This window comes from Rana temporaria, chromosome 1 (assembly GCF_905171775.1).
Source record: "Rana temporaria chromosome 1, aRanTem1.1, whole genome shotgun sequence".
Taxonomy (NCBI): domain Eukaryota; kingdom Metazoa; phylum Chordata; class Amphibia; order Anura; family Ranidae; genus Rana; species Rana temporaria.
Window position 1 is genome coordinate 586,028,160 of NC_053489.1, and position 23,785 is coordinate 586,051,944.

Below are 23,785 nucleotides of genomic sequence, written 5' to 3' on the forward strand. Positions count from 1 at the left end.
TGATTTATTTTGGGGACCCCAAAATACGATCTTTATTGTGAGCACACTTTGTTACCTTGTACTTAGTATTCTTACTGTGATCTTATATGTGTACATTGTTCAAAAAAAGATTTTGTTAAGTGAAAAAAAAAACAAGGATTTAAATGGAATATTCATGAGTGTCATGGATGCGTTCTATATTAATGTAGAACTGCAAGCACACAAAAAAAGTGAAAAAGTTATATACCGTATATATATTACACTGGGTTCAGCTGCCTGGGATGAGCCCACAGCAAAACAAGGAACGAGTGGAGGAATAATTGTCTAGGGACCATTCACAGCTATGCAATGTGAATGGTCCCTGCATTGAGAAACAATTTTAGGTACTTCTTTTGGTGCATTTTGACCCCATAGAATTGCATAAAAAACATAAAAACTAGAAAAAGCACTGAATTGAAAATGTACATAAGTGAACCTACCCATAGTAGTTTTATTCACTTCTTAGCTCCACAGACAAAATAGTGTCCCAGGCCAGAGAAAAGCAGGCACTGAGCCAGGATGCTCAATCTAGGAAAAAAACCAGCATGAAGGTATCTTGGAGGCATATACCAACCCTTTCCAGAACTTTGCCTGTCAGAGCATAATTATTTTTGTCATAATATATGCATCTCATAAAATTTGAATATCATAAAAAAAAGTAAATTTATTTCAGTAATGCAATTAAAAAAGTGAAACTCAAATATTTTATATAGATTTGTTACACACAGAGTGATATACAGTATTTCACAAAAGTGAGTACACCCCTCACAGTTTTGTAAATATATTTTTAAATCTTTTCTTCTATCATATGTGACAACACTGAAGAAATTACACTTTGCTACAATGTAAAGTAGTGAGTGTACGGCTTATATAACAGGTGTAAATTTGCTGTCCCCTCAAAATAACTCAACACACAGTCATTAATGTCTAAACCGCTGGCAAAAAAAAGTGAGTACACCCCTAAGTGAAATGTTCAAATTGGGCCCAATTAACCATTCCCCCCCCCCCCAGATGTCATGTGACTCTTTGGTGTTACAAGGTCTCAGGTGTGTTAAATTTGGTGTTATCACTCTCTCTCTCTCTCTCATGGAAGTTCAACATGGCACCTCATGGCAAAGAACTCTCTGAGGATCTGAAAAAAAAGAATTGTTGCTCTACATCAGTGTTTCTCAACTCCAGTCCTCAAGGCGCCCCAACAGGTCATGCACGTGGCCAAGACCATACAGCAGTTTAACAGTACAGGTTCCACTCAGAACAGAAAGGAAAACGAAAAAGCAGTGCTCTATGGGTTAGTTCCAGAAAGTGCATAAAAAAAACATGAGTTGAGTAAAAAAATGGTTTATTGTACTGAAAGCTTGATAAACGAAAAATGCAGGAAACTATAAGGCTTCAGTGCTTCAAATGCTGCAATGAACAATTATGCAAATATGTAATCAAAATAAAGATGTGCAAAGCCAATGATACCACTGGTAGCATCCGGGTGGAGAAGGGTTAATGTCATCCAAAAAGCTTGCTGGTCAAACATGGTAAGGAGCACCATGGACCATGTTGAGATGGATGGAAGCCTGGTGAAAAGGATTGCAGTCCAATATCTGCATGCTCGTGGACATTGACTCTGCCTGCATCCAGGAGGGTGAGACCACATGGTGCAGAGGGAACGCTGTGCCAGCTGCTGTAGGAACTCGAGCTGGTGACCAGGAAAAACCAGACTGGGCTGTGGGCAGTGAGGTGTAGCAGCCACCGTGGAATATTGTGGACTGGGAGAGCCGAGCAAAGCAGAAGAAACCAGGCGTGCTGAGTGACGTCAGCCCCGTGCCAGAGACAGGGAAATAGTGGATCACCAGCTGCTGGGTTGCCATTCACGCTTCTGAGCTTTATCAAAGTCCTTTCTGGAACCAACCCATAGAGCGCTGCTTTTTTGTTTCCCTTTTTGTTCATCCAACTTTCCAGTGGTTGGCGGCTGCACTGGGATTTAGTTAATTTTACCTTGCTGATTTATGACATCCTCACGTATGACTGACAGTTTTTAGCACTCAATGAACTTGTTTTTTTGTCCACTCAGAACAGGCCTCGCCATGGTCGACCAAAGCAGTTGAGTGCATGTGCTCAGCGTCATTTCCAGAGGTTGTCTTTGGTAAATAGACGTATGTGTGCTGCCAACATTGCTGCAGAGGTTGAAGGGGTGGGGGGTCAGCCTGTCAGTGCTCAGCCCATAAGCCACACACTGCATCAAATTGGTCTTCATGGCTTTTGTCACAGAAGGAAGCCTCTTCTAAAGATGATGCACAAGAAAGCCCGCAAACAGTTTGCTGAAGACAAGCAGACTAAGGACATGGATTACTGGAACCATGCCCTGTAGTCTGATGAGACCAAGATAAACTTTTTTGGTTCACATGGTGCCAAGCGTGTGTGACGGCAACCAGGTGAGGAGTACAAAGACAAATGTGTCTTGCCTACAGTCAAGCATGGTGGTGGGAGTGTCATGGTCTGGGGCTGCATGAGTGCTGCTGGCACTGGGGAGCTACAGTTCATTTAGGGAACTGTGGTTGTACTGTGACATACTGAAGCAAAGCATTATCCCCTTCCTTTGGAGACTGGACCGCAGGGCAGTATTTCAACATAACGACCCCAAACACACCTCTAAGACGACCACTGCCTTGCTAAAGAAGCTGAGGGTAAAGGTGATGGACTGGCCAAACATGTCTCCAGACCTAAACCCTATTGAGCGTCTGTGGGGCATCCTCAAATAGAAGGTGGAGGAGCGCAAGGTCTCTAACATCCACCAGCTCTGTGTTATCGTCATGGAGGAATGGAAGAGGACTCCAGTGGCATCCTGTGAAGCTGGTAACGTCCCCTTGCGACAAAACGTTGGGCAGGCGACATTCTGACATCACCGCGTTACCAGCTGAACCCGGAAGACATGGGCAGGCACATCGAGGAGCCGGCCGGCTCGATTTTTACTATATGCTTCAAACAATTGAGAGATTGTAAGCGCGCATTTTTATATCTTATTATTAAAGTTAACCCGGATTTTACACTATGCAAGTTTTCTTTTTATGGCACATCCTTATATGTACTGAACGTGAAAATCTGCATTGAGGATTTCCCGGTGGAGAGCTGTTTGGAAGTTACCTGATCTGGACTGTTAATATTTGGACTTTATTATTTACACTTATCAATGGGGTAATTTATATATTATATCAATCCATTTTGTTTATATAGAGAGTTTTGCTTTTTAACAATTCTTTATGGTATTTATATAGAGGAATCTTTATATAGTCACTTTATTAGCGCAGCTTTTTCTGTTTTTGTTTTTGGTGTAATATAACACTTACAGTTGTTTGCTGGTTATTATATTTTTTTGGATGAGCGCAGTATTTTCTTTACCATTGTCTTATTATTTAAGATGGTCTTGACCTTAATATCTTTGGGTTTTATTGTCCCACGCTATGATCCAAGGGGTGATTGTATTGAAGCCCACATCGTAGTGTCCACAAGCGTTTTGATGTTTTATACCTATAATCTAACACAAAATATGTTATTCCGGTCCACTTCTGATGGTGGTGAAATGCTCACTCGTGAGCTTAGCGAATACCCACCTAATTGCCAAGATTTTCCGATGTTTTGTTTCCCCCATCCTGTACCATTGTCTATACAGAGCTTACAAGGATTGTTTGCTGCTCAGCAAAGTGTTCTTGTTACTTTTACTCTTTTTAAAGCATTAATAAAAATGATTGAAACAGAAAATTAAATTGGCATCTCCATAAAGCTGGCCAGCAGAGGGAAGCATGGAGTGCTCTAGAATTTCCTGGTAGAGGTCTACCTCTACCTTGATAAAACACAGTGGACCAACACCAGCAGATGACATGGCTCCTCAAATCACGCATTTCATTTCATTTGGAAATCAAGGTCCCAGAGTCTGGAGGAGGAGTGGATAGGCACAGAATCCAAGTTGTATGAGGTCCAGTTTGAAGTTTCCATAGTCAGTGATTATTTGGGGAGCCATGCCATCTTCTGGTGTAGGTCCACTCTGTTTTATCAAGTTCAAAGTCAGCACAGCCCTCTACCAGGAAATTCTAGAGCACTTCATGCTTCCCTCTGCTGACCAGTTTTATGGAGATGCTGATTTCATTTTCCAGCATAACTTGGCACCTGCCCACACTGCCAAAAGTACCAATACCTGGTTTAATGATCATGGTTTCACTGTGCTTGATTGGCCACTGGCCAGCATACTCGCCTGACCTAAACCCTGTAGAGAATCTGTGAAAAGTGCAGGGATGCCTGGTTGCTGGGAGGGGGGGATCAGGAGGTCCCCAGGTCACATCTTAGCCTTTCTGCCCTCCTGAGCAACTACAAGTCTCATGATGCATTAGAACATTGTTCATAATATTTGGGGGATTGTGGTGCTGCCAAGTGTCTCAGGCTTATTTCCTCGCTTCTGCCTACATCACTGTCAATGGGCTTTGGCAGGCATTGGTGAATGGGACAAACTGGAGTTTGAGTGTTGGATGAAGTGAATAGCAACGTAATTATATCCTCCTCATAGAAGAGAACTAAAGAGGGGCACATATACTACCATTAACCACAAGGGCATAGCAGCCACCCATTTAATGCACAGGAAATCAGAGTGACTGAGCCCTCAAAAAAAGAAGATTACTGTATTTTCTGGCGGATAAGACTACCTTTTACACTTAAAAAAAATGGCCAAAAATCAGGGGTCGTCTTATACGCCGGGTCAACTGCTCGGATGCCTGCTGGATGTGCGGTAATACTGTATGTAGCTTTGGCTACATACAGTATATTTCTCTTAGCCAATCCCGGTGAGCGATGTATTCAAATTAATACAGAGCCTGCTCGGATTGGAGTAACAACCTCTGTCAATCCGAGAGGCATGGGCTGATGATGTTACAGCCTCTGCCAATCCAAGCAGGCTTTGTATTCATTAATAGAATACATTGCTCGCCGTGATTGGCTCCAGCTCCAGCAAGAAGGAAGAAGAATATGGCTCCAGAAGGAAGAAATATGAAGCGTCGGAAGCCTCGGAAGGGGGGGTCGTCTTATACGATCAGTACAGGCAAAAAATCTTAAAAAACAACTGTAAAATCAGGGGGTCGTCTTTTACGCCCGGTCTCCTTATACACCGGCAAATACGGTAGGAGGAATTGTTTACTGGCTGCTGAAATAATTAAAATAGGAAGTATGGATTAATTCAGGTAGGATATCTCATTTATGAAAGTGTTTTTTTATATTTCTGGCCGGAGTTATCTTTATACTTCCCAGTGCAATGGGGTAATCATGCTTGGGCAAAGAACTCTCTGAGATTGTGTCCCCAGGCTCCTGATTCCGTAACCTCTGTGCCATCTTCCGATACCTGTTAAAATTCGTTTTTCGAGGATCACTGTTATTTAGGGTGACCAGACATCCCCGGTTTCAGGGGACAGTCCCTGGATTGAGGACACTGTCCCCGGACCAAGTCTGTCCTCGGTTTTGTCCCCGGATTGGATTTGAACAGGGACTGGGGCAATTTCAAAGACAGTCAGTGCAGAATAAAAAAAAAAAATCTGAATCACACACCCCTGCTCCGCCGCACCTACTAGCTTGGGGTAGTGTATTTTTTTTCCATTATCTGTCCTTTCTGATGATCATGTGCTGGTCGGAGCGGAGGGAATATTTCTTCAGTTTCGGGTGCATGCCCATTCAGCACCATTCACTTGTTCTTCTGCCTTGGCTCAAGTTCCAGCCAGCCGCCTGCTTGCTTACCTCCTTGCCTTCCCTGGTGGAGTGATCTTCCTCCGCTCCCCACCCAGTAGTAGCCGGGGCCCGGAGAGTGAGACTCTACAGGCTGTGAGGTGGGCGGCAAGGGGCCGCTGATTGCCGCCATTACTAGTAAAAAAAAAATATATGTCCCCGGATTTCATTTTAATAATCTGGTCACCTAACTGTTATTCTCCCGTTTGACCAAGACCTTGCAAGGCTGCAACCTGGGAGCTGTCCGCTGTAAAGCCCATACTTCTTGCACGGTACTTTGATGAAAACAGATACAAGCATTCTCCTGGCCACACAGATAGCCCACTATTTCTGTAACACCCATATTCCATCAGGTATAAATATCTCAGGTTAACATGTGATGGTAGGAAAGCTGTAGGTCCGTGGAAACTGCCGCTAGAGCTGTTGGGATTAGATCAGACAGAATACTCATTTACAGTAAATGTACAAGATGAGATGTTTCTGGGCAGTATATGAACTTTTTTTAGCTCTAAATTGGATGTGAACTAGTCAGTGCCTCCTATGCCGTGACTCACAAATACACAGGAACAACCACAGATCAGCATGGGCTATTTTAAAGTGTAGATATACGTTGACAATGAGCTTTTTTTATTTGTTACTGTTTAGCCTGGTAAAAAATATACCATTCAAAGCATTTTGTCATATCTGTTTGTTAAATGCAAAAAATATCTATTGATGGTGTCATAAACTCAGAGCTGTGCTCAGAGGCGATTCAGTTCGCATGTGTTGCGCTATATAAGTTTCTCACTCACTCACTCAGTAGCTTAGTAGTTTAACAACAGGCAAATTGGCAGGGCTCATGCCAAGTCTTGCAATTTAGGTCTACAAAAAGGTATGCACTGTCATTTTACAAGAGGAAATTAGTAGCCCACAGCATTTCTAGCAGATCAACGGGTAATTTTCTGTACTTGCAGGGTCTTTAAATGGGTGAAAGATGGGGAAATGTGCATGGTTAGGAGGACAGGCTTAGCTAAAACTGATTTCAGAGACAAACCATACATACGATTGTGCAACATTATTTATGTTTGGTTTCGGAACACTGTGTATTAGTGTATTAAGTGCTGTATTCAAGTGGGATTAGCCCTACTTTCACTGTATTTACAGGAGTTTTTTTATATATTTATGTTTATTATGTTTTTGAGTTTAAAAGTGTTGGGTGTATCTGTAGCACAGAGTGTGGATTTAACACGATTTGCACAGCATAGAATAAGCATAAACAATTATTTATTTCGTCCAAACCACTCCACTAACTAAACTCAATTCAGTTTCTGACTGACTAAACAGACTGTCCCTTAATTGGTTCCCCAAACAAACAAGCAGCACATGTACCTTTTTAGTGTTCTGTCAGCAGTCAGCCTTTTCACCCAGCAGCAGGCATTGATAGCAGAGATAGTGAGAAAGAGAGCCTCCTGCATCAGTCAGCTCACACATGCTACATCACCAAAAGTATTGGGACACATACCTTTTACATGCATATGGACTTTAATGGCATCCCAGCCTTAGTCTGTAGGGTTTAATATTGAGTTGGTCCACCCTTTGCAGCTATAAAAGCTTCAACTCTTCTGGGAAGGCTGTCCACAAGGTTTAGGAGTGTGTCTATGGGAATATTTGACCATTCTTTCAGAGGTCAGTCCCAATACTTTTGGTAATATAGGGCCAGATCCACAAAAACCTGGCGCAACTTAAAAAATCCCATTTAAGTTACACTGCCTTAAAATTTCTACCTAAGTGCCCGATCCACAAAACACTTACCTAGAAATTTCAGGCTGTGTAACTTAAATCCGGCCGGCGCAAGGCGTTCCTATTCAAATGGGGCGAGTCCCATTTAAATGAGGCGCGCTCCCGCGCCGGCCGTACTGCGCATGCGCGAAGTTACGTTACGCCGAGTTTTGTGGATCGCGCCGGCTTAAAAAAGTTGCGTCGGGAAAAAAAATTTAAAATTTGACAGCGTCGCTCGGCATGCATTCCTGAGGGAGAACTCCATGCCAATTTTCAAATAAAAAACCGGCATGGGTTCCCCCCCCAGGAGCATACCAGGCCCTTAGGTCTGGTATGGGTTGTAAGGAGACCCCCCCTACGCCGAAAATTCGACGTAGGGGGTCCCCCTACAATCCATACCAGACCCGTATCCAAAGCACGCTACCTGGCCGGTCAGGAAAGGGAGTGGGGACGAGCGAGCGCCCCCCCCCCCTCCTGAGCCGTGCCAGGCCGCATGCCCTCAACATGGGGGGGTTGGGTGCTCTGGGGCAGGGGGGCGCACTGCGGGCCCCCCCACCCCAGAGCACCCTGTCCCCATGTTGATGAGGACAGGACCTCTTCCCGACAACCCTTGCCGTTGGTTGTCGGGGTCTGCGGGCGGGGGCTTATCGGAATCTGGGAGTCCCCTCAAATAAGCGCGGTCTTCTGTGACGTCATGTTCTTCTTCTCCCTTCTTCCGATGTTGACACGTCGCCTCTTCTCACTGCAATGATGGAAGCGCGCCTTGCATCCCATTTATATAGGCATCACCGTCCCATCATGCTCCGGTAGGTACCCACAGAAGACCACGCTGGCTGCCTGTTAGTAATTGAGCTAACACACGAAGATAGCAGGCAGCCAGCGCTGAAGAAGAAGGCACCGGACAGCTGCAGAAGAACCGGGGTGCGCCGAGTCAACAGCGGAGAGCGGCGAAGATAGAAGAAGACCCCCGGAGAGCGGAGAAGACCCCCGGAGAGCGGAGAAGCCCCCCCCCCCCCCCGGAGAGCGGAAGAAGAAACCCCCCCCGGAGAGCGGAGAAGACCCCCGGAGAGTGGAAGAAGAAGCCCCCCCTGGTATTAGAGCTAATAAAGAAGACAGGGGGGGCCTCCGGAGCAGACTAATAAATTATTTTAAAAACCCTTGTGTTGTGTGTTTAATAACTTTAACTTTTTGCCTCCAGGTGAATGGGTAGGGGTACGATGTACCCCATATCCATTCACTTAGGGTGGGGGGCCGGTATCTGGGGGCCCCCTTATTTGAGGGGACTCCCAGATTCCGATAAGCCCCCGCCCGCAGACCCCGACAACCAACGGCAAGGGTTGTCGGGAAGAGGTCCTGTCCTCATCAACATGGGGTTTTGATTTTACAAATTGCCGTGGAGTTCTCCCTCGGGAATGCATAACAAATGCCGTCGCTTGAATGGGCTTTTACATGGTGTGACTAACTTTCCACTTTGTAAAACCAGCCCTAGTTTTACACTTGCAAACTAAAACTTACGGCGAAAAAACGAAGCTGAAAAGCTTTGTGGATCGCCCTAAGTGCTAATTTGCATACTAGAAGCGGCATTTCGACTCGAAATGCCCCCAGCGGCGGATGCGGTACTGCATCCTAAGATCCGGCAGTGTAATTCAATCTTCTGCCTAACTTTGGAAAACTGCTTCTGTGGATCAGTTCCAAAGTTAGGACAAGGGATACGATGGAGTAACAGCAGTTACTCCGTCGTATCTCTTTTGTGGATCTGGCCCATAGTGTATATAAAGGCCTATGGACAGTTGGGACTATTAATGAAGTGTGGTTACCAGGTAAGATGTGGACCTATGGATGAAGGCTTTATCCCACTCAAACTTCTACAAAGCCCCCAGATGAGAAAAAACAAAAACAATCAGTTTTCTTTATATCAGTCGTAAGACCCTCATTATGTGTAGGTGAGACACCTACGTGGCACACATACACTGTACCCAATTATTTTGATTACCCTTTAATATCGCTAGCCTACTACACATTGCATGTGGTACAGATTTTCTTAGGTCCCGTACACACAAGAGGATCTATCCGCTGGAATTTATCCGCGGACTGGTTTCAGCGGATAGATCCCCTGGTGTGTATGACCCAGCGGATATTTTCCGCGGATATTTTTCCCGGCGATGGATTTCCAGCGGATCAAAATTTCTTAACATGCTAAGAAATCGATCCGCTGGAATCCAGTCCAGCGGATTGATCCGATGGTCTGTACAGACTCACCGGATCAATCCGTCCGAATCCATCCCTCGCATGCGTCGTAATGATTCGACGCATGCGTGGAAGTCCTTATATTACAGAGTCGCGCACGTCGCCGCGTCATCATCGCGGCGACGGCGCGACACGTCACCGCGGAGGGAATTCCGCGGGGATTTTGATCTCATGGTAAGTAAAACCATGAGATCAAAATCCGCCAGAGGATTTATCCGCGGAAATGGACCTCCGGACCGTTTCCGCGGATCGATCTTCTCGTGTGTACTAGGCCTTAGTTCCAGAATTCAGTTTTTCTGTATACACCTTCCATGGCAAAAAATAAAATGTAAAAAAGGCCAGATAGATACAGATGATTAAGTAGTCTTAGAAATGGGAAAACTAAAGTTATACATCCTATAGAATAGGAAATGCATTAAACTGTTTTAAAAAAGTGAAGAAGATGAACTGCCATAAAAGATGGCTGATGATCGGTGAACTGGCTTGTTTGGATCCAAGTTTTGTTCTTGGTGGTAAAATGATATAACATGTTACAATAAAGTGAGAAACCTTTTTTTTTTTACTACTTTTTTATGTCTTTTTTTTTGGTATGTGAGCATTGAAGAATGGCACTTACCTTCTTCTATTTCTGTCACCTCTACAGGGCAGCAAACAGCTCCTGAACAACTACCCAGTATACATCACTAGTAAACAATGGGATGAGGCCGTTAACTCCTCCAAGAAAGATGGAAGGCGACTCCTGCGATACCTCATCCGATTTGTGTTCTCAACAGATGAGCTTAAATATTCATGTGGCCTTGGGAAAAGGAAAAGGTCAGTGCAGTCAGGAGACACTGGTCCTGAAAGACGTCCTCTGGATCCTGTTAAAGTAACGTGTCTCAGAGGTACTGCATCTTTTCACTCAGGCTACTCGTCCTCCTTCGTTTCTTGTACTGTCTTTCTCTAGCAGGCTTCCTGTGATATGCTGCCTTGTCATTTCTTCTTATGTCACTCATGACTTTATGTACCGTATTTGCCGGCGTATAAGACGACTGGGCGTATAAGACGACCCCCTCATTTTTCCAGCTAAAATGTTGGTTTTGGGATATACTCGCCGTATAAGACTACCCCCTTCCTACTAGTCATGCCTCGCCTCACGGTGCCACCATTACATGCCAGACTGTGCCACTACATGCCTCACTGTGCCCCATTACATGCCAGACTCACTGTGCCCCATTATATGCCAGACTCACTGTGCCCCATTACATGCCAGACTCACTATGCCCCATTACATGCCAGACTCACTGTGCCCCATTACATGCCTCATTGTGCCATTACATGCCAGACTCACTGTGCCCCATTACATGCCTCACTGTGCCATTACATGCCAGACTCACTGTGCCCCATTACATGCCTCACTGTGCCACTACATGCCAGACTCATGTGCCCCATTACATGCCAGACTACTGTGCCCCATTACATGCCAGACTCACTGTGCCCCATTACATGCCAGACTCACTGTGCCCCATTACATGCCAGACTCACTGTGCCCCATTACATGCCAGACTCACTGTTCCCTTATGACATGCCTGACTGTGTCTTGACGATCCCTTACCTTATCCTAAGACATGCAGAATCGTGGCCGTCCATTTTTTCAAAGCCGCTCCTCCTACTTCTTCTGTTCTGTGATAGGCGGAACACTCAGCTTCCCAGGAGGCACTGTGTTCAGTGTTCGCCTATCACGGAGGCCCTCTCGTCCGAGGACGAGAGGGCCTCCGTGATAGGCGGACACTGACACTAAACACAGTGTCTCCAGGGAAGCTGAGTGTTCCGCCTATCACGGAACAGAAGAAGTAGGAGGTGCGGCTTTGAAAAAATGGACGGCCGCGATTCTGCATGTCTTAGGATAAGGTAAGGGATGTTAGGTTACCGGCGTATAAGACGACCCCTGACTTTTAAGAAGATTTTAAGGGGTTAAAAAGTCGTCTTATACGCCGGAAAATACCGTACATAGTTTCTTCAGGATGGTATGCTGTGCACAGTTCTGAAATGTGTGTAAACCCTAACAATTAGAGATGAGCCAGATGTTCGAGACGAACGTAAGTTTGACTCGAACATCGGGTGTTCGCCGAATAGCGAACAATTTGGGGTGTTTGGGGCAAACTCGAACACCCTTTTAAAGTCTATGGGAGAAATCAAAAGTGCTAATTTTAAAGACTTATATGCATGGTATTGTCATAAAAAGGTTGGGGACCTGGGTCCTGCCCCAGGGGACATGTATCAATGCAAAAAAAAGTTTTAAAAACTGCATTTTTTTAGAGAGCAGTGATTTTAATAATGTTTAAAGTGAAAAAATAAAAGTGAAATATTCCTTTAAATTTCGTACCTGGGGGGTGCCTAGTATGCCTGTAAAGTGCCACATTTTTCCCATGTTTAGAACAGTCCCTGCACAAAATGACATTTCTAAAGGAAAAAAAGTCATTTAAAACTACTCACGGCTATAATGAATTGTTGGGTCCTGTCAATACAGATAAACGTCATTGAAAAAAATGGCATGGGTCTCCCCCCCCCCCCCCCCCAGTCCATTAACAGGCCCTTTGGGTCTGGTATGAATATTAAGGGGAACCCCACACCAAAATTAAAACAAATTGCGTATGGATATTAAGGGGAACCCTGCACCATTTTTTTTTAAATAGCATAGGGGTCCCCCTCAAAATCAATACCAGACTCTTCAGGTGATTTTGGGGGATAAGAGCATGCTGTATGTCACTGTGCTAGGGGGCACTTTGGGAGGGGAGAGAATTTTTTTTTATTCAACCCCCCTTCCAGCACAATTTCTCTCCCCTCCCAAAGTGTGCCCCCTAGCATATACAGCATGCTCTTATCCCCCCAAATCACTGCGAAAATTATTTTTTGACAACTTGCCCCTTCCCCATCTTCAAAGACAAACTTGCTGCTATTGAGGGGACAATCGTACTGTTTGGAATCCTGGGAACTTTGCTAGAAATTCAGGGCAATTGCTCCAGGTGCCTATGCTAGTGTCCCCCTGTCAGACAAGTTAGTGAAGCCAAGTGCCTGTATTTTTTTTTTGCAATGGGCTCCAAGACTCAGGGCCGGTTTACACCACAAATCACATAGGAACATGCTGTGCGTTCCTTTGCAATTCACATGCCTTCCAGGTCCTGTGCAATTTCAGCCCTTTCATTTGAATGGGCTGAAACCATGTCAGTCTGCACCAAGAACTGTGCATGCGCTACTGTACAAAATGCTCAGCAACTGGATCGCATGGTACTGCATGGTATTGCTGATCATACATTCTGGTGCAGGCAAACACTGCATTTGCTACCTGCATTTGGGTAGTCATTAACCCCTTGGCACCGGGCCACACACAAATATGCGGCTTTTTGGTGCCTGGTCGTTGGCGCAGAAAGGCTGCATATTTGCATGAATTGCGATCGATAGCGCTGTGCCGAGAGCGCACGCCCTGAGCACCCTCTTCAGTGACCGGCATCTAACCGAAAGCTTGTGATCGATGCAAGCGATCGGGAGTTATCAAATCATGTGTGCCAGGAGGCACATCATGGAAAGGTTAAGTTGACACCCACTACAGATCGCTATGGGAGTGCATTTTGAAATGCATACAAAACACAGGATTCCCTCACAGCATTCTAGTATAAACAGACCCTTAGTCCAGATACACAGGATTTCATTTGTATCTCAAGAAGGTCCCACCAAAACAGGACAGTTGGGAAGTATGGATTTATATTAGAGGGGGAGATTATTTGTGTTTTGGGGGGGTTTGTACTGAGATGGGGGATTTGGGTAGTAGGATCTGTGACATAACTGGGGAGAGTACTTATGCTGGCATAGGGGAAAGAGGATTTTGCTGGAGAGGATGGGGGGCGGAGGGGGGGGGGGGCGTTTTTGACCCAGGATGGGAGAGTTCTGCTGGAAGGTAGAACCTGGTGGGGAGAAGATTTTTGCTGAGAGGGGGATTGGATTGGGTGGGGATGGATTTGTCATGGGGGGATATGAAGAGTCGTCCTTCACGTTGCACCCCATCACAAACACGTGCATAGTGTGAAGGAGGTCCCAGCGTGGCTGTGGACAGTAGGGGTGGGGGGGTTGCATTGTGGAGGGGAGAGGGGTGGCAGGTAGACGGTGGAGTGGAAGAGCATGAAAAATCAAAATGCACCTTCGCTGTGTAGACCAAATTCTTGCACCGGCTCTTCTGTTACTGATAACTGCCCCCTGACTTGGCCCCACACCACTTCCCACTGCTGCTGGCCCAATGCTGCCAGTCTGACCTTCCAACCTCCATCAGTGTCCCCAACGTGAGCCACTTACTGTCAGATCTCCTCCTGCCATGGGTGATCTGCTCAGGGTTCGCTCACTGAGCCTGTCAGTAACATCCTGTTTCAAAGCCTTTTGGATGTTGGGAGTGCAGGTCTTACATGCTGGTAAAATCTATAACATTTATGGCGTTACCTAAATGCATGTGGAACACAGTGGCGGAACTACCAGGGTCACAAAGGTTGCACTTGCGACTGAACCTTGGTGTTCTACCACCATGTGGAGGCCCCAAGATGGCAGGAAGGAGGCAGCTGTGGGACCCTAATAAAGGGCCCCGCGATGAGAGTAAAGGGACCCAGGCCCGGACCAGAAGTCAGGGGGGCCCTTCATGGTTTCTTGCATCAGGGGCCCTGAAGGCTGTAGTTACGCCTCTGCTATGTACATATATGTTAATATGATTAAAACAGCATGATATTAGGTACAAAGACATAATATCAATGCAGTAAAAAGGAAACATTGGTAGTGAGTTAGATACAAGCTTTGTAAATCTACCCATTTCTGTTTCTGTTTGTGGTTTGTAAGTTTCAATAAAATATTTAAAAAACAAAAAATATTATACTAGTGTATGGCCAGCCTAAGCGTTAGGCCCCGTACACATGACCGAGAAACTCGACGGGCAAAACACTTTGTTTTCCCCGTCGAGTTCCTTGTTCGGCTGTCAAAAAACTTGTCGAGCCAAATGTTCCCATTGCCCAACGAGGAAATAGAGAACATGCTCTCTTTTTGGCTCGACGAGTTTCCCGACGGGTTTCTCGGCGAAAAGTGTACACACGACCGGTTTTCTCGGCAGAATACGTCTCCCATCGAGTTTCTTGCTGAATTCTGCCGAGAAAACCGGTCGTGTGTACGGGGCCTTAAAGTTGCATTAAAGGCTCATTGTTTTAAAAAAAAAAAAATAACAAACATGTTATACTTACCTGCTCTGTGCAATGGTTTTCAACAAAGCAGCCTCGATCTGCCTCTTTTTGGATCCCCTTTCCATGCTCCTGGCTCCTTGTCTTTAGCCTGTGCCTCCAATAGCAAGCCACTTGCTCTGGGGGCACTAGCGCATGCTCCATAGGACACATAGAGTGGGGGCTTGAGGAATGAGAGACCTGGGAGAAGCTCAGCTTTCATACACATCGCTGGATTGGGAGCGAGCTCAGGTAAGTATTAGGGGGTGTTTTTTACCTTCATGCAGTACTTTTACTGCAGAGGGGCAGTCTCTCTGCCTGAAATCAGCTAGCTGTATGTGATCTTGCTCTTCCTGGTCTGGGGCACGCACGCGCGCTGCCGACGACCAGCTCCTGCTGTGTTTGGACACAGCGGGAGCCAACCAGCGGGTCCGGCTGACCTGCCGATTGTTCCTGAGGCAGACAGAATGGCGGTCTGCCTATGTAAGAACACAGAGATCTGGTGTTTCTGCTAAGCAGGAACATGGATCTCTGTCTTCTTACAGTACAAGCACCTCCTCCCCTCCCCCCATTTAGAAAGCACTCCCTAGGGACACATTTAACCCTTTGATTGCCCCTGATGTTAACCCCTTCTCTGCCAGTGTCATTAGTACAGTTACAGTGCATATTATTTAGCACTGATTACTGTATTAGTGTCACTGGCGCCCAAAAAAGTGTCACTTAGTGAACGCTACGATTACTAGTAAAAACATTTTTTTTTTTTTTTAAATATCCCATAGTTTGTAGACGCTATAACTTTTGCACAAGCCAAATAGAGGAGAGCAGGACCTGTCATCCACCTGCTCAGTGGGGATCAGTGGAGCGATTCCCCACTGAGCAAGCGTAATTCGTTCAATGGAGGTGCTCGTGTGAACGGGGCCTATTACAGGAGGTACGGTACTGGCCAGATCACCAGGTGAAAACAGAGGGGAAAAAGACAAAAAAAAAAGTAAACAAATGCAGCCACCATATCTAATGATTGGAAAGTTGCAATACAGTGAGGGGAAAAAAAATATTTGATCCCCTGTTGATTTTGTACTTTTGCCCACTGGCAAAAAGATGATCAGTCGATAATTTTAATGGTAAGTTTATTTAACAGTGAGAGACAAAATAACAACAAAAATACCTAGAAAAAAAAGTTATAAATTGATTTGCATTTTAATGAGTGAAAAAAGTTTTTGACGCCTTTGCTAAACATGACTTAGTACTTGGTGGCAAAACCCTTGTTGGCAATCGTTTGGTAACTCGAACCTTCAGCTCCCTCCACATATTTTCTATGCGATTAAGGTCTGGAGACTGGCTAGGCCACTCCAGGACCTTAATGTGCTTCTTCTTAAGCCACTACTTTATTGCCTTGGCTGTGTGTTTTGGGTGATTGTCATGCTGAAATACCCTTCCACGACCAATTTTCAATTCCCTGGTTGAGGGAAGGAGGTTCTAACCCAAGATTTGACAGTACATGGCCCCGTCCATCATCCCTTTGATGTGATGAAAATCATCCTGTCCCCTTAGCAGAAAACCACCCCCAAAACAAAAGGTTTCCACCTCCATGTTTGACGGTGGGGATGGTGTTCTTGGGGTCATAGGCAGCATTCCTCCTCCAAACACGGTGACTTGAGTTGATGCCAAACAGCTCGATTTTGGTCTCATCTGACCACAACACTTTTGCCCAGTTCTCCTCTGAATCATTCAGATGTTCATTAGTAAACTTCTGGAGGGCCTGTACATGTGCTTTCTTGAACAGGGGGACCTTGCGGGGGCTGCATGATTTCAATCCTATACTGCGTAGTGTGTTACAAATAGTTTTCTTGGTGACTATGGTCCCAGCTGCCATGAGATCATCGATAAGCTTCTTCCGTGTAGTTCTTGGCTGATTCCTCACCGCTCTCATGATCAATGAAACTCCACAAGGTGAGATCTTGCTCGGAGACGCAGACCGAGGGAGATTGACAGTTAATTTGTGTTTCTTCCTTTTGTGAATAATCGCACCAACTGTTGTCACCCTCTCACCAAGCTGCTTGGCAAGGGTCTTGTAGCCCATTCCAGCCTTGTGTAGGTCTACAATCTTGTCCCTAATATCCTTGGACAGCTGTTTGGTCTTGGCCATGATAGAGATATTTGAATCTGATTGATTGCTCATGTGGACAGGTGTCTTTTATACAGGTAACAAGATGAGATTTAGAGCACTCCCTTTAAGAGAAATCTTGCTGATTGATAGGGGGATCAAATCCTTTTTTTCACTTATTAAAATGCAAATAAATGTATAACTATTTTGAAATGTGTTTTTCTGGATTTTTGTTGTTGTTATTCTGTCTCTTGCTTTTAAAATAAACCTACAATTAAAATTATAGACTAATTCGAGATTTTCCTAGCTTGTGACGGAAAATATTAATTATATGAAGACAGGAGGCGAGTATCTTATGCATTATCTTTCTTTAATAATGCCCATAGCAGAAATACAGTAAACATTTATTGTAACTTAAAAAATTCAAAGAACTACCCTTCCCAGCAGTCCCTGGGCCAGTGTAGCCCCTCCCAGACCGTAGCCTATATAAGGGACTGTCTGAGGTAACCTATTCCTCTTTCTTCATGCGAATTAGTGTAAACAGGAACCAAAAGTCCAATTAGACATCTCCGCGGCTGCCGGGAACCTTCCGACCGGAACACAACATCCGAATCTGGAGGAAACGAAAGGACAAGGCCAACACGGACCAACTTCATCCGGACCAACTTCATCCCAACGGGGACTATAGGAAACCCAAACCATTCGGAGCCGACCGGTCAGTTGTCCTCAGGAACATGGACCAACGGATTCAGTCAACGGCATCCCGACTCCGGATCTGGAACGCAGTAGGAACCTCCATCTGCGGTGAACTAAACCCATGGATCGAAACGGACAGCAATCCCAACGGGGATAGTGAAAACGAACTCCCGGGGCGTACCAGCCTCCGACTTGCAGGGTGCGTGGTTCATCAGTCTAGAACGAGAGAGAGACAACCTCGTGACAGGGTTGGGTTGGGAGGGAAGATACTCGCCTCCTGTCTTCATATAATTAATATTTTCCGTCACAAGCTAGGAAAATCTCGAATTATACATCAGACAGGAGGCTCATATCTTATGCAAGTTCAAAGCTATAACAATGCATATGACCAATAACAATCAAAATAATCCACAACACTGACATAGATATGTGTACCTCCTGTTCAAAGCGGGATTGGCGGAAAAACGGTCGCTGACAACAGTCCGCCGCTATAGTAAGTCACAGAGGAAACCGGGAAGAGAGGATTAACGTAGGAAACGAGGAGTTGAAAGACTTGCGAAGATCGCAGCGAGGCTGTCAAGGACATATAAGTCTGTAGACAGCGGACCACATACAGTTGTGGATGTGCGGGGAAGAACGGGTAGAAAACCGATCGAAGTACCGTCTGGTCCAACGCACGACGGAAAAAGACTTGAGTCTCTGAGGCGAGGAATGACGCCTGGATATGTCCAAAGCCTTGACGTCTGACCCACGATGATGGAAATCAGACACAAGAAGACAGTAAGCTCGAAAGACAGTAACCTCAAAACAGAGTGTCAACGTCCCCCAGCCCGAGAACATGATCATGACCTTGGAAAAATCCCAAGTGTGCTGGTACATTGGGCGATTTAAACTTAACGCCTTCAAAATTGACACACCAACGGATCCAAAGAGTCCGCCAGATAATTGGCTATTACAGACCCTGGCGCTTGAACGGGGTCGACCCGTCGTTGATCACACCAAGTAACCCAGAGTCCCCAGGTAGATCGAGATGCCGATCTAGTCCCGGGGCCCAGTCCAAGGCAGGGAATCCCTAGCTGTTCCCGAAAGGTCGTAGTCTGCGACCGGAACCCCGATACTAACCATGTGAGGAGAGGTAGGATGTGCTTCGTGAGTAGAGGGTGCAGATCCCCGTTCGGACCAGCGAGGAGGTGGGGGGAATGAGGAAACAACCTGGGGAGTTCCACCGTCATCCTCAGAAGGAGGGGAAACCATGGCTGCGTCGGCCACCACGGAGTGAACCGCACGACTGATGCCCTCCGGCTCGCTAAGTGAAGGAGGACCCTGAGGGTCACCGGGAACAGGGGAACGCGTAATGTGTCCCCTGTGACCACGTTTGGTGGAGGTCGTCCACATGGTGCGCCTCCGGATCCGGCCTCCGGTTGTAAGAGCGCGGAAACTGGTGGTTGATACGGGAAACAAACAGGTCCATAGAGAAGGATCCGCGAAGTGAGCGAGGATCAGGGACCCTGACCGGTGCGGTCGCCAATCGTTGGAATTGGTCAGGTAACGAGAATCCAATCTGCCACCCTATAGGGATAGTCTGTGGCATATCCCGCAATCGGGACGATGTTGCATTCCAGGCAGAAGTGCCCGAAGTCTTACTAGATCCGCTAGGATTCAGGATCAGGGGCCCACCAAGCGATCAATGTACCGGACTGCGGGTACGTTGTCCGAACGCAATAGCACACAGCAGATGGACGTGCGTGGCAACAGACTTCCGATGGCAAAAAAGGCCGTCAGGGGTGTACGTGTTGATGTGCAGCCGAGGGTTCTCTGCGGACCACGTCCTACCGGAGGACGAGGGACTGCACCGAGCACCCCAGCCGAGGCGGCTGGTATCCGACCCTATGACGAAATCCGGTGAGGAGTTGAAAATGTCTCGCTGTTCCGTTTGACGGCATGACGTAACCACTACCGTAGGTCCACAATGGCTTCACTTAGTTTGTATAGCGAAGCCCCTAGCGAAGATGTAGAGTCTCGAGTCTCTGGAGGGTTCGACAGTGAAGAGGGGCTGGAGAGTGGCCTGGATTGACACCGGGAACAGGCCGACTAAGCGAGTCAGTCCGCGTAAGGACACCCGCTGCTGCCCAGCATGATACTGATGTCTTTGCGGATGGCGGCTAATTGGGTATGGGTAGCCGAAGGATCGCTCGGTTGGTGTCCACCAAGAACCCCAAAAACTCTATCTCCTGAAATGGGGAGATAATAGGTGTTCGTGATCTATGAGGAGTCCCAGATCGCGAAGCGATCCGACCATCCAGGAGGGGTGTTCGATCGCTAGGCGAGGGGAACCAGCCATTAGAAGTAGGTCGTTCAAGTAGATGTTCAACCTCACCCTTGTTCCACAGGGCAGTAAGTTGGTGAGATTTCTCAAGCTCCCACCGGACGAAAAACCGCCTTTCTTCTTCCTGATCGGGAAGATGTTGTTGAGGAAGTTCAAAGAGAGCGGGTCCATCTCTACTATCGGCTGTTTGGTCCAAGGTCTAGCAACCTGTTGTCCATTAGGACGGTGTTTAGGTTTGAAAAACCGAATGGGATGGTGAACCAGGTATACGCCTGGTAATATAACTCCATTTGTCCTACCGTCTTAAAGATATCATCAATTAGCGTGATCCCATTGTGCTAGGTCAACCGGCTTACAGAGGCGGTAGCCTGCTCACTAAGGCGTAGGGTTAGGTGATAGGTCCAGAGATCTAAGACCCAGTACTGTGAGGTTCCAAAGGCCCTCTCTATTCCCTTCCTGGAATACTGAATGATTATGGGATCCACCTCTGGAGTGAGCACCACCGTATTTGGTAATGGAAGGGTGAGTATTCCACCCTCAACTTGTCCGGTTAGCGTACCGATCGATCTCCGGGTCCAGCATTCGATCTATTGGATCACCTCAGGTAGAGGTGCCCAGTCACCGGAGTGTGGGTGGCCAATCACCTCCTGATCGAAAAATGGTACTCCACAAGAGTCCAATAAGGTTTTACCCTGGGACCTAGGGTTGGCGTCGTCATGGAGCGCCATGTGCCCACTGCTCACATAATCATCATCATTATCATCATCATTTTCATCCTCAGACTCAAAGGTGTTAGCCGCCTCGTACTCCGCGGACGACTCTGGAAGAGTCCACGAGGAGTCTGGCTCAGTCCGTCTAGCGGATCGCTGCCTCTGCATCTCCCCGAGGCTCGGGGGTCGATTGGAGTCTGGGAAGGCAGTGGGTCGGCAGGCCCGGGAGGGTACTGCCTGGGGCATGTTATTTACTTCCCCTGCCGGGGAGTCCGTGGGTCGGCAGTCCTGGGAAGGTACTGCCTGGGGCATGTTATGTACTTCCCCTGCCGGGGAGTCAGAGGGTCGGCAGTCCTGGGAGGGTACTGCCTGGGGCATGTTATTTACTTCCCCTGTCGGGGAGTCAATGGGTCGGCAGTCCTGGGAGGGTACTGCCTGGGGCATGTTAATTACTTCCCCTGCCGGGGAGACGGAGGCCACATTAATGTGACGGCGCATACGGGACGCCATGCCCTACTCAGGGGCGTTATATCCTTGCCGGGAGATCCGGACATAGGGGTGCATGTGGGTTGGAGCAACCGATGCCCTGGTAGTCTGGACGGACCTACCGACCAGCTCAGGAACCAGTGCAGCACTGAGGTAGGTAGGGCCTTCCAGGGCTGCGTCCACCACTTCAGTGGCACCAGTAGGGAGTAAAGGATCTGTCGCCAGCTACAGGAGAGGAGTCAGCTGTCTGCGGACAGCACGGCCGTGCAGCACAGGAAGATACGGAAGTTATGTACTATAACTTGTATAGTAATTTCTATAATTCATTCAATTATTGTTATAATTTGTTTATTTATATATATATATATATATGCATTTATTTATTCAATTATATATAAAGTATAGTTTAATAGTTTATATTTTAGAATTTGTTTATTATATATATTTATATATTTATTTATTTATTCAATCATATAGATTGTATAAATTATTTATTTATAGACATTTATGTTCATTGATTTATTTATATTTATTTAATAAGTCAATAATTTATTCATTCGTATAATTATTTAAATTTATTATTTATTTACATCTATTAATATATTCATTATATGTAGAATAGACTACAGGGGAATAAATTCCCAGAACAAGAACTGATGTTTGTGACTGAAGGTGAAGGAGTGACAGAAGCAGGGGAGGGGAGGAATTCCCCACCAGCTAGGTGTGAGTGACAGAAGTTAGATGAGAGGAGATATTCCCCACCACAAGGGGAGCTAGACGTGAGGCTCGGCGCCGTAGTCTCGCGAGACTACGGCCTAACGTGATTCGCATAGATCAGTGAGATCTACACAGAGTTCCAACCATACAGCCGCCCGCACCCTGGCGTGGCGGCGATGGGGAGAGACGGCCTAGCACACGGAGGATGGGGTCCCCAGGACAGGTCCGCAGCAATGGCGCCGTCGATTCGCGACAATAGCGTGATTGGTGCAGGGAGATCCTCACCGCCACGCCCCCCTCAGAGATGAGACGCTCTGAGGAGAAGGAGAAGAAGGGAGGTAGGAAAAAAGGCGCCGAGATGTTAAAATGGCGCCGTCCTACCTCCAGTCAGAAAACGAGCAGTGTGCAGAGCACACCGGGGGGAAACAAAAGAAGCAAAGCAGCGGTATATTGTAAAATAAACGAATAAAGAAGCCCAATGACTGTAAGATGTACACATCAGAGGAAACCGCGTTCTCTACAAAGCGGGTGGCACAGATAGCAAAGTGGGAAAAGCATACAGCAAAAACTAAACGTTTATCATTTTTAGAAATATCAGTTGTGCTTCATAAGACAGAAGGTTGATAGAACAACACACAGATGAAGGTCTGAGGGGATCAGAGGGTATATGCAGATACAGGTGGAAGTTGAAGGGAATAGCGGAGGAGGGAAAAACCTCCGTAGCTGTAATAAAAGCCAGGGTGGGAGGCGGGGGGGATCCCCAGCACCCTGTGGAAAGACGATGTGACATTAGGATCTACACAAATTAAAAAGGCTGCTGATAACCAAATAACAAGCAAGCCTACATAAAAATTATAAACATAGAGTAATGTACTTATCTGAGTTCTGGCTATGAGCAGAAAGAAAGAGGAATAGGTTACCTCAGACAGTCCCTTATATAGGCTACGGTCTGGGAGGGGCTACACTGGCCCAGGGACTGCTGGGAAGGGTAGTTCTTTGAATTTTTTAAGTTACAATAAATGTTTACTGTATTTCTGCTATGGGCATTATTAAAGAAAGATAATGCATAAGATATGAGCCTCCTGTCTGATGTATAATTACTTCTTTGTCAGTGGGCAAACGTAGAAAATCAGCAGGGGCTCAAATACTTTTTTCCCCTCACTGTATATTACATTTCTTGGTTGTGAGTTTAATACAGTAAGTACATAACTGTGGGAGAGCAGTTTTCTGAAAGTGGAAGTAAACACATCGATTTAATCATTTCAAAAAACAGTTACTGTATATACTCGAGTATAAGCTGACCCGAATATAAGCCGAGGCACCTAATTTTACCACAAAAAAATGGGAACATTTATTGACTCGAGTATAAGCCTAAGGCAGTGATGGCGAACCTTGGCACCCCAGATGTTTTGGGGATAGAGAAATGGATGGACAGCCGCACTCCAAAAAGTCTTAAAAAAGACGTGCTCTTCATTAATAGGAAAAATGCACAGCATACAATCAGCAAACAGTGGGGAAAAATCTGATGCGTTTCGCATTGACTTTCAATGCTTAATCATAGCTCACCCAGATGTTTTGTAACTACATTTCCCATGATGCTCCACTACACTGCAGAGTGCATGAGCATCATGGGAAATGTAGTTCCAAAACATCTGGGGTGCCAAGGTTCGCCATCACTGGCCTAGGGTGTCCATCTGCATGCCTCACTATCCATGCCTCACTGTGTCCATGACTAGACTGACATTTAACA

At 46.3% G+C, this 23,785-nt stretch overlaps 1 protein-coding gene across 1 annotated transcript in view; it reads left to right on the top strand.

Annotated features, from left to right (window-relative positions):
- BEND4 (BEN domain containing 4) overlaps window positions 1-23,785 on the top strand; it is a 202,506-nt gene that overhangs the window by 168,318 nt on the left and 10,403 nt on the right. The window contains exon 4 of the mRNA XM_040335023.1: window positions 10,415-10,655. Coding sequence (XP_040190957.1) covers window positions 10,415-10,655 — 241 coding nt within the window. The remainder of the gene's footprint in view (window positions 1-10,414; window positions 10,656-23,785) is intronic.